This window comes from Puma concolor, chromosome A3 (assembly GCF_028749965.1).
Source record: "Puma concolor isolate L17-30 chromosome A3, mPumCon1.1.hap2, whole genome shotgun sequence".
Taxonomy (NCBI): Eukaryota; Metazoa; Chordata; class Mammalia; order Carnivora; family Felidae; genus Puma; species Puma concolor.
Window position 1 is genome coordinate 129,501,207 of NC_141669.1, and position 11,207 is coordinate 129,512,413.

The 11,207-nt window shown below is 52.3% G+C and overlaps 1 protein-coding gene across 6 annotated transcripts in view; it reads left to right on the forward strand.

The window, feature by feature from the left end:
• Positions 1-6,513, forward strand: part of SLC9A8 (solute carrier family 9 member A8) — a 70,152-nt gene extending 63,639 nt beyond the window's left edge. For all 6 annotated transcript variants that reach the window (XM_086702460.1, XM_086702457.1, XM_086702458.1 and 3 more), the window contains 2 exons: positions 726-872; positions 1,820-6,513. In XM_086702460.1, the coding sequence (XP_086558586.1) occupies positions 726-872; positions 1,820-1,927 (255 nt within the window). In that variant the 3' untranslated portion in view covers positions 1,928-6,513. The remainder of the gene's footprint in view (positions 1-725; positions 873-1,819) is intronic.
• Positions 6,514-11,207: the final 4,694 nt, after the last annotated feature.

Consider the following 11,207-nt stretch of genomic DNA (forward strand, 5'->3'; position numbering starts at 1 on the left):
TCCCCGCCCCTCCCCCCTCCCGCACCCGCACCACTGCCCAGGCCCGCCAGCGCAGGCCACGTGGCTGTGGCTTCAGAGCCACTCCTCCAGCAGAGCAGCAGATGCCACATTCATACTCTGGTGGCCTTTGGTCATCCCTGCGGAGGGTGGGCCCGTCCTGGGCCTGGGGCCTGGAGCGGTGCTGACCTAGATCCAGTGACCTGACACCGCCTCCCCCTCCAGACCGGCCCTGCCACGCTACTTGTTCTCATTGCCCTCCAGTTCCCACCAGGACCGTTCCCCGCCCCCCACGCCGACCAGGAGACGCCGGCCCAGGGCAGAAGCACAGCTGGTGCAGCTATGGGCAGAAATGACAAAAGAGCCTCCCTTGTTCCGTTTTCTGGGAATGAAATAACCTAGGTGGCAGTTCCCAGTCCTGCCTGCACATTAGAATCACCCTGGAAAGCTTACAGACCAAACCCCAGCCCACACATAAATTCTGGTTTATTCATAATTCTGGTTCATCCCTGGGTATCCATCATGTTTTCACAAACCTTCCCGCCTCCCCGTGGGCTCCCAGGAGGCGCTTTGCTGGCCACAGACACCCCGCACTGATGCGAAAGCACAGTTAGGGCTGGGGACGCTGGTGGCCGGAAGTGAAGGGCCGCTGGATGGGCCGGGTGGTGTGGGGCCCCCCAGGAAGACGCCCGCTGATGACCCCCAGACTCCCTCCCCTCCCCCCACAGGGCAACACCATCGAGTCGGAGCACTTGTCAGAGCTCACAGAGGAGGAGTATGAAGCCCACTACATCAGGCGGCAGGACCTCAAAGGCTTCGTGTGGCTGGACGCCAAGTACCTGAACCCCTTTTTCACGCGGCGGCTAACTCAGGAGGTGGGACACTGGCCCGCGCCCCCCAGCTGAGGGTCCCTCCCCTTCCTCCCTCAGGACCTGCCGTGGCCAGAAGCGGGTGGGCAGCGGGGAGCCGGCCGGGCCAGCTCCCCCCTACTCGGCCCTCTCCCCAGGCCGGCAGCTGGATGCGCTGTGGAACTCAGCATCTGCTGTTTTTCCTTCACTGCCATTTTTAGCGCTAGTTTAATAATAGACTCGTCAACAGTTTGGTTTTCCTGGATGATAGACTCAGGACATTGATCGGCTACTGTGTCTGAGCTGAAAATTTCAAACATGCGGGGCCTCAGGCATTGGTTTAGGGCTCTTGTTCCATCCCCCTGGGCACAGCTGTCCTCTGGGTGACAGTGACACAGACTCCTGGGGACCAGCCTGGGCCTGCTTTGCCGAAACTGCCATCCGGCCCCACCTTGTTTCTGAGCCATTTTCCCTCGCCGGCGGTCATGATCGCCGTCAGCGAGGGAGCTCTTGCCGAGCCGGGTGTTGTGCCAGATGTTAATCATTGTAGCTGCGTTTCATCCTCCCGACATCTTGTGTCATGGCTGCAGCTGCTCTTTGACTAGACACTGGGGAGACTGAGGCCTAGAGAGGTGAACTAACCACCCGGGGTCACACAGCTAATACATGGCAGAGGTGGAAGCAGAGCCCAAGTGTGTCTGATTCCAGAAGCCATGTTTTTTAACATCACGCCATCCTGCCGCCTACTCCAGCTTCTGAGTGACACCCCCTGTTAATCTTACCCCTACAGAGAAAAATCCCAGCTTCAGTTAGTCGGTTAAGACTTTGAAATTGCCCGTGGCCATGTACCCTGCCTCCCTGAGGTATAAAGCAGCCCCTCCCCTCCCCCCCCCCCCCCCCCCCGCCTTCCTCAGCCCTAACCCTGACCTGACCCAGACCCACTGATGAGGGCTTGGCTGTGTCTTCTGCCCCAGGACCTCCACCACGGACGTATCCAGATGAAAACCCTCACCAACAAGTGGTACGAGGAGGTGCGCCAGGGCCCCTCTGGCTCTGAAGACGACGAGCAGGAGCTGCTGTGATGGAGCAGGGCGCCCGGTCGGGCCCCCCCCACGGCTCCCGGGACAGACACTCCGCGAAGGCCCCCGGTGCTGCTTGCATCGGGCGGCCTCCTCAGGGCAGATGGAGGCGGGGTGAAGCAAAGGCCACGGTCCTCTTAAACCCGGCGTCCCCGGCCCTTGGAGCCAGCTGTCTGCTTCGGAAACAGTCATCCCCCCAGGCCTCACTGAGCCGGACCTCTGCTCGTCATGTTGCTTCTCAGCTCGCAGATCAGAGGGACCACGTGTCCAGGTAAATTCTCCTTCTCTTCTGCACCCAGGGCGAGTAGTCCTCTGCCGAGCTGCGGCGCGTGAGGAGAGAAATGGCGCTGCGGAGCCCGGCCGTGACCGGGGCGGCCAGGGAGCGCCGGCTCGCAGCTTCCGCCGTTCCCAGCCACGGCCTTCGTCCCGGGAGCACCTGCTGAGGCCGGGATGGGTGTCTGTTCTAGCGGGGCGAGGAGCCAGCCGTTTCCCCTTGGTCATCGAGGTGCCTCCGGCCTCAGCAGCAGCAATTCTGACCTAAGTGCTGGGCTCCGAAATCTGGAAAATGTCGCACTCCCCTCTGTGATGTTGCTTGCACTCCTTGAGAAAGAAAAACCGAGTGACAAACTTCGTTACCTATGATTGGCCCCTCGCGGGCTGTCTCCCTGTGTGGCAGGCGGTAGCTGCCCTTCTCTGGGAATACGGTGAATGTTCACGCCGGTATGGAGCAGGGGCACATGGGCCCTTCTCTAAAGCCCCATTGGAAGCTTGGGTTTTGGGGGTGAGGAAGCCTAGTCTGTGGGGTCAGAGCGCCCTCTGGAGGGAGAGGCTAGCGTTACAGGGCTTATGCAGGCCGGCATCTGCTGTCTTCTAATTGAGTTTAAATTCATGCACTTTTACGAAGTAGTGAGAGCCTAGCAGTTACCTCCCTCACTCGGTGGACCTTATTGTCCCTAGGCCCCATTTCCTGGGCTCCACGCAGTCTGCCCCCGTTTAGCTGCTACCACCTTCCTTCCCTCTCCCAGTTCTTTTCCATCTTGGGTCCCAGCTCGCCCAAGAACTGGAGCAGGGGCCAGAGCGGCAGCCCCCTGTGCTCCTCCCTGCTGCCCCCACCCAGGACTCGCCCACGTGCACACACCCTGCCCTGTCCCCGCGTCTAGCAGGGACCGTCTAGCAGGGGGAGCTGCCCATCACGTCCAGATGAAGTGGTCACTGACTTACACATCCGCGCCTCACACCTGCTAGCCTTCACCCATCTGTGGGCCAGTGGCAGATCCCCTATGTGGCTCAGGGTCCCTGCCTTGGGACTCGGCACCCTCTGGCATGGTTTACTTCATCATGTGCGGTCCTTGGTTCTCTGTGGGGACACCGTGGGCCAGCACGGACCCTGGGCTGGCAGCACGTATGTTTCCATCTCTTCTGCCTCAGGCGGCAGGGCTCTGGACGTTAGCAAGGACTGAACTCTCCAGGTCTCTGCTGCCCAGCCCACCAGGCCAGGCCCCTGCCCAGACGCCTTCCCCTTTCCCGAAAGAGTGAGGCCTGTCAGGCTGGAAGCATATGGTTTCCTCTTTGTGCATGAAAAGTAAATCTGTACTTGATAGGGTTAAAACATGGCCATTTCTCTTTTTGTAACCTCCTACTTTAACCCCTTAATTTAAGCCAAACAGGAGCATTTTACTCCACCTCATACCTTCACTGGAGGAGTAATGCCATCGTAATTCTGGCCTCCATCATGTCCTACTTGCTTTTAGGGGAAAAGTAAAAGAAGAGGTCAAAGAGGGAGGGGACCTTGTCCACCCCTGGAGGGAGGTAGGCAGGGATCCCCGACTAGAGTGTTCTCTCATTCCCAAACCCATAAGTAATCTTTCTTCCTTGAAATTCATGGTGTGATCTCAGAAGTGCAACTTGCATTGCAAACTCAATAGTTTACCAGAAAATTTAGTGGGGAGGGGGCTGTGAGTTCATAGATAATAGCAGTGAAAACAGGATCTCCTCTATTCAGACTGCCCCTTGTCACTAGGTCCCATCTGGCCTCCCACTTTTAGCTGAGACCTGAAAACGACACTGAAGTAGAGAAGGGTCCCCAGGGTGGAAAGTCCCCAGGGCCTGGCTCAGTGGGCAGGGGGCACCTTTCCTGGCAGTTACCAGCACCAGCTTGGGTCTCCTGTGATGGGTCTTCTGCCCCCCGCTGGCTAAGGGAGGTTTGGCAGGCTGGAGAGCATTCCCAGGAGGACAGGTGTGCCCTATGTACCTCAGGTCAGTCCCTTTGCCTTTGCCACACGCAAAGCTCATGGAGATGGGTTTTCCTGGTGGATTTTTAAAAGTGTCTTTGCCTGAGAATCAGAAATGTGCTGTTGGCTACCTTTAGCATACCTAATAATTCTATTGGGGGCAATAAATGCCTAGTCGATTAAAAAAAATATCCAGCATAACTCCAATTTCCCACAAATTTACTTCGTTCTGGGTCTAAGCCGTGGGACAGGGAAGCCACAGCACATAGACAAGGTCACACTTTAGGGTGAGGTGAAGGCTGTAAAGTCAGTGAGGGCCTCTGGGGAAGCTGGCCAGTCAGCAAGTTAGCCAGTGAACTAGAAGACGTGCTTGCCTTGGGGAGCCATGTGGCAGCAAGCACCCCCCCCAAAAGCGCCCCCCCCCTCCACAGCAGGCCTAGCAATTTTGAACTCTTGAAATAAGTCACATGGCCTGTCGTTGTAGGACTCCTGGGAACAACCGTACCCCAAAGCTTGTGGTATGGGTGTTACAGGGAAAGGAGGCAGCTTGCCCTAGGTCCCCCAGAGATCACGTTTTGGGCTAGGCTAAGCCAGGGCCAGGCAGGAGGAAGGTGGCACAGTTCCACAGTGTGGTGCTCACTCAGCCCAGCAGCTGAACCAGAAGCACAAACCTCCCACACCCAGGCCAGCTACCTGTCTTCACAGTGGAAATGCTGGCCAGGCCTTGGCTGATATAAGGCCAAGGGGCAGGGCCTGGCCCATAATGTCGGTGATCCCAGAGGACCCTAAGTCAGCCTAGGGGGGGTCCTGGTTTGCCTGCAGATTCCTTTGTGTGCCATGGAATGTGGAGAGATTCGTGAGTGGGGCTCCTCCTCCCCTCGGAACCTATGTCAGAGCTACAGACTTGGCCTCTGGCCTCGGGGGGTCTCGGTTCCACATTCCCACAGGGGCCTGCACATTTGGCAGAGTCCTCAGCGGGGTGGCCACAGCCGGGATCCCACTTCTGCTTTGGTGGGGAGACTGAGCGTGGGGCAGGGTGGCGGCCAGCTTCTCCTTGTCCGAGTTACGGATGTCAAAGGTGCAGGCCTTAGAACTGGTCCCTGATTCAAGTGCAAGGAGGAATCAGCATCAATGATCTGCCATTAATTAGGACTTTAAATGCAAAAAAGAGAGAGAGAGAGAAAAAAGGCACCCTGATCCTCCCCTATTCCCTCCAGAACACGTACCCCTGTTTCTCCTGCTGGTTGACGTGTAGGAAACCAAATCTGAACCGTTCCCGAAACAGTAGCCAGAATCATTAAGAAGCTGCTGTACCAGGAACTCCGTCTCCAAAGCCCTAGGCGATACGTCTGAAATGCAAACACCCCTGTGAGAGGAAAGCCTTAAACAGAGCCAAGTAGCCACCCTGCCTTCCGTTTGGGTTCCTGCGATTTCTCACGCAGATGGAGTCAGACATTCAAGAGCTTCTGTTGCTGTTGGCCACGTGACAGAAGAAGGATGACTTTATGTTTCCCCTGGGCCGTCCCATCCCACTGCCCACCCCATTTTTTCACTTTCCCGCCCCAGCCCACGTGGTCCCGGAGGGAGAAAACGTACTTGGCCTCTCTCACCGGCGAGTCGGTCTCCCAGGCAGCTCTGCGCGGACGGATGGGCCCGACTTGGGGTGAGAACACCACGTGCCCTCAGGAGCAGCTGCAGGAGCCTGGGCCGCGTGACCGGACGGGGAACGTGCAGACGGTTGCTCGGGTGGGGAAGGTCACCCGTCACCTTCGCGGGCCTGTGCTCCCAGGAGCCTGGCAGCCACGTGGAAGAGCCACATCAGCACGTTCTTGGCGCTCCCTTCTCGAAGCCCCGGCCCTGCTCTGAGGAGCCTTCCCGCCACAGGCCCGGGAAGGCTTGTCACTCGCTTCGGGGCTTTGAGGTTGGTGGCTCACCCGAGGCTTTAATGTTTTCTCCAGCACAGCCTGTGCCAAGCTCGAGTTGTTCTCAAGGTTAATCAGAAGTTTGAACTCTTTTGAGTAACTTTCTCTGTAAAAACGAAGGAATGTTTACAGTGCTGCTTTTTTATTTGTTTTGAGACCTTGGTGAAGGTCAGGCTCATCCTTCGTCCTACCCCATGCCACGTAAGTCGTAAGAGGTATCTGTCAGGTCCTGGTTCCTGAGAAAGGATTTGCTGCTCCTGTCGAGATTGGGGGGGGGGGGGCGGTGGGGAAGGTCAGAGATGGGGGCGCCTGTAGCTGCTCTGCCGGAGCCCCTGCTTCACCTCACTGGACTCTTTAAAGAATTCAGAAGCGGATGGCAAACAGTAATGTCACTGGATACTTATTTAGAAATAAAAACGAACGCTGCTGAATCAGAGCCAGTTTCTGTGTTCGTGTTCAGGTGGCTTCGCAAATACATGGGACTCAGCTGTGTCACCACCTACCAAACTCGGGGGCCAGCAGCAGACGTGTCGCAGACCCGGGCCTGATTCCTGCCCCCGGCCCTTAGCGAGGACCCCGGAGGCCTAGCCTCCCGCCGGCCCACGGCTGCTCCTCCCCGTGGGGGCTAGGGACCCATCCTCCCCAGGGCTCCCTGGGCTGCCGGTCTCCTGGCGCCTGGGACAGCAGATCAGCCCCCGTGGGCCTCTGCCGGGCGGTGAAACCAGGAACACGCGGGTACGTCCTCCAGGGTCTCGATCCACACACACAGCTGGAGGAGGCTCTGTGGAAGGTGGTGGCGTTAACCTGTGGGAAGCCTGGAGCTTCCATTTGTTTTTACCCCCCCACCCTTCCAAAAGGCCTCCAAAGCTGCTTATGGCAACAGGCGCAGACACAAACCATGTAGTAGTGAAAGCAGGCGGGATGGCCTGTCCTGATCCCAGGCACTTCACCAGAGAGTCAAGAATGGTTTTGAACATCTTCAAGTAGTTGAAAAAAAATTTACAAGAGTATTTCATGACATGAAAATGATAGGAAATTCAAATTTCAATACCCATACAATAAAGCTTTGCATTTTTTAGTTAAAAATTCATGGGCTGGGGGATGCCTGGGAGGCTCAGTCGGTTGAGCATCCAACTTCGGCTCAGGTCATGACCTCGCTGTTCGTGGGTTCGAGCCCCGTGTCAGGCTCCGTGCTGACAGCTCAGAGCCTGGAGCCTCCTTTGGATTCTGTGTCTCCCTCTCTCTCTCTGCCCCTTCTCCCCGCTTGCACTCTGTCTCTCTCTCTTTCTCGCTCAAAAATAAATAAGCATTAAAAAAATTTTTTTCATGGGGGTGCCTGGGTGGCTCAGTCGGTTAAGCGGCCGACATCGGCTCAGGTCATGATCTCGCGGTTCGTGGGTTTGAGCCCCGCGTCGGGCTCTATGCTGACAGCTCGGAGCCTGGAGCCTGCTTCAGATTCTGTGCCTCCCTCTCTCTCTGCCTCTCTCCCACTCACACTCTGGCTCTCGTTCTTTCAAGAATAAGTCAATATTAAAAAAATTCACGGAGGGGCACCTGGCAATGTTAAAAAAAATTAAAAAAATTCATGGAGGGGCACGCAGGTAGAGCATGCGACTCTGGATCTCAGGACCATGAGTTCAGGCCCCACGATGGGCATAAAATTCAGTTTTTAAAAAATTATGGAAATTTTTTCTCTCTCGTTACATAAGTACTGACGTTAACTTTTTTTTTTTTTTGGCCTCTTGGCTCCCAAAGCTGAAAATATTCACTTCCCAGCCATTTACAGAAAAGCCTGCCCTAGAGAAATTCTTACACACTCTTGCCCCGGGAGACACCTGTAAGAATATTTGCAATAGCACATGATTAGAAACAAGCTAAATGTTTCTCTCCAGGATAAGCTGTGGCAGTCACGCAAGGTATTCTGTGCAGCGGTGAAAAAGGATGGATGAACAAGTGAAACTAGCATGAACGTATCAGCACAGATAAATCTCAGAACAGTGGGAGGAGGGGACAGCAAGCTGCTGGCGAGCACAGTATGACGAGCACGTATAAAACCACGCAAAACGATGTGACATGAGGTGCTTAAGGATGTGGACAAGTGTGGTGAAAGTGTAAAGGCTGGGAAGGTTGACACTGGGAGCAGGGGCTCATCTGGGGCAGGGAAGGGAAGGTACAGAACTGCATTTGAACCGCATTCCCCCCACTCCGGCTTCACCTATCTCTGATGTCTCATTTACTAATGGAACCATGGGCAGCCAGGAGTGAACCCTACCTGTGAAGTTGCAAACCAGAGCCTCTGTCATGCCCCACTCAGTAGAGGGGAGGGGTGTGTAACTGAGACTCGCTCCAAGGGGCCACCCCACACCATGACTCCCTCCTCTCAGTCAACATTAGGTCTCGTCATAGGTGGCGAAATTAAAATCCGTGATGGCTTTCCTGGAGTCCCTGAGAACCAGGATTCTTAGCATGGGGAAAACAGACTGATGAGGTTAAGTAAAAATCCTATAGTCCTGAATTTTAATTTAAAGTAGAAGTGTGATCTTATGACATATTTTGTTCTGGAAAGAACGTAAACTCTGCTCATAAAAAAGACCAAGAAGCAATGACTAGCCCAGTGGCAGTGAGCATCCCTAGCTCTCAGACCGTGGTCTCCAAATGTCACTTCACAGTGACAGGACCCCTCTCTGGAGAAACGTGATTCCAGGACCTGGGGAGGAAATGTGCAAGATGAACTTGGAGCACCCTGTCCTACCAGAGAGTGGAAGCAATCAAAGGTTTCAGGGTCAAGTCAAAAGGATTCAGGAAGGACTGGAAGAGGTCCCTACTGGCCAAACACAGGCATCTGAGCACCAATAACAATAATGTATAGGACTGAAATATTTAAAACATACTGAAATCAGTGAGTTCATACTTTAAAAAAATCAGTCGCTGTTGGGGGATTCTAAGGCATCAGCTCATTAAGTAAAAATAAGGCAAAGAGGGGCACTTGGCTGGCCCATGACTTGACTTTTGATCTCAGGGTCATCACTTCAAGCTCCACGCTGGGCCTTAAGCTTACTAAAAAAATGGTAATAATTGGGGCGCCTGGGTGGCTCAGTCGGTTGAGCGTCCGACTTCGGCTCAGGTCACGATCTCACGGTCTGTGGGTTTGAGCCCCGCGTCGGGCTCTGTGCTGACAGCTCAGAGCCTGGAGCCTGTTTTAGATTCTGTGTCTCCCTCTTCCTCTGACCCTCCCCTGTTCATGCTCTCTCTCTCTCTCTCTCTGTCTCAAGAATAAATAAATGTTAAAAAAAAAATGGTAATAAAGGCAAATAATTAAGCGTTGATCTCGCTTAAACTAGACTACTGGTAGTCAAATACTGGCTGAAAGAAGTTTCATTTTCTTTTTAAAAAAATGATCATAAATTTACAGGAAGTTGTGAAACAATAATACTAAAAGGTCCCAGTACCCTGCACCCAGTTTCCTCAGTGGTGACATCTTGCACAACTGCAGAACAGTATCACAATGAGAAAACTAACATTGGAGCAAGCCACACATCTTGTTCACACTGTACCAGTTTTACATGCACTAGTGTGAGAGTGTGTGTATTTAGTTCTATACAATTTTATCACACATGTAGATTCACACCACCACAAGGAAGTTTCTTTTTATAGAAGTATCCCAGTTGCCAAACAAAGAAGGGATACTAGCATGGGAATATCTACATTTTGCAACTTCCAATGAAATGACTGGTCTGAGGACGAAACAGTCCTAATGGCTGTTACTCTCCCAAAGGGAGAGAATTCAACATCATGTGCCTCCTGATGAAAGAATACAACATCCCCAAAACTCACACCAAATCTGAGCAAGCCTCAAAAGTCAACTACCATGAGATATGCCACATTAATAGAATGGAAGACAAAAAAAGTCACCTCAGTCGATGCAGAGAAAAAGCATTTAACAAAATTCAAAACACTTTCATGATAAAAATACTCAACAAAGTAGGAATAGTAAGAAATTGCCTCAACATAATAAAGGCTACATATGAAAACCTATGTGTCTGGGTCGCCTGGGTGGTTCAGTCGGTTCAGCATCCGACTTTAGCTCAGGTCATGATCTCACAGTTTGTGAGTTCGAGCCCTGCTTCGGGCTCTGTGCTGACTGCTCAGAGTCTGGAGCCTGCTTCAGGTTCTGTGTCTCCCTTTCTCTCTGCCCCTCCCCTGCTCGCACTCTCTCTCTCTCAAATATAAACATTAAAAAATTGTTTTAATTAAAAAAAAAAAGAAAACCTATGTGTCCCAGTGAACATCATACCCAATGGTAAAAGACAGAAAGCTTTTCCTCTAATATCAGGAACAAGACAAGGATGCCTACTCTTGCCACTTGAGTTCAACACAGTGCTGGAAGTCAGCCAGAGCAATTAGGTAAGAAAAAGAAATAAAAGGCATCCCAATTGGAAAGAAACAAATAAAATTGCATCTATTCTCAGATAACAAGATCTTCTATGTAGAAAACCCTAAAGATTTCACACACACACACACACACACACACATGAAACCTGTTAGAATAAATGAATTCAACCAAGTTGCAGGATACAAAACTAGCACATTAAAAAAAAAATCAGTTGCCTTCTATACATACACAATGAGAAATCTGAAAATGAAATTATAAAAACAATCCCATTCACAGCATCAAAAAGAATACAATCATTAGGAATAAACTCAAGCAAGGAAGTGAAAGATTTGTACCCTGAAAACTATAAAACGTTACTGGAAGGAATTAAAGAAGACACAAATAAATGGAAAGATATTTTGTGTTCATGGGTTGGAAGACTTCATATTATAACAGTGTCCATACTACCCAAAGCAACCTACTGGTTCCATGCAATCCCTGTCAAAATCCCAATGGCATTTTTGCAGAGCTAGAAAAAAATGGTCCTAAAATTTATACTGGATCTTGGGAATGCAAGCTGGTGCAGCCACTCTGGAAAACAGTGTGGAGGTTCTCAAAAAACTAAAAATAGAACTACCCTATGACCCAGCAATTGCACTACTAGGCATTTATCCAAGGGATACAGGTGTGCTGTTTTCAAAGGAAACATGCACCCCAATGTTTATAGCAGCACTTTCAGCAATAACCAAATTATGGAA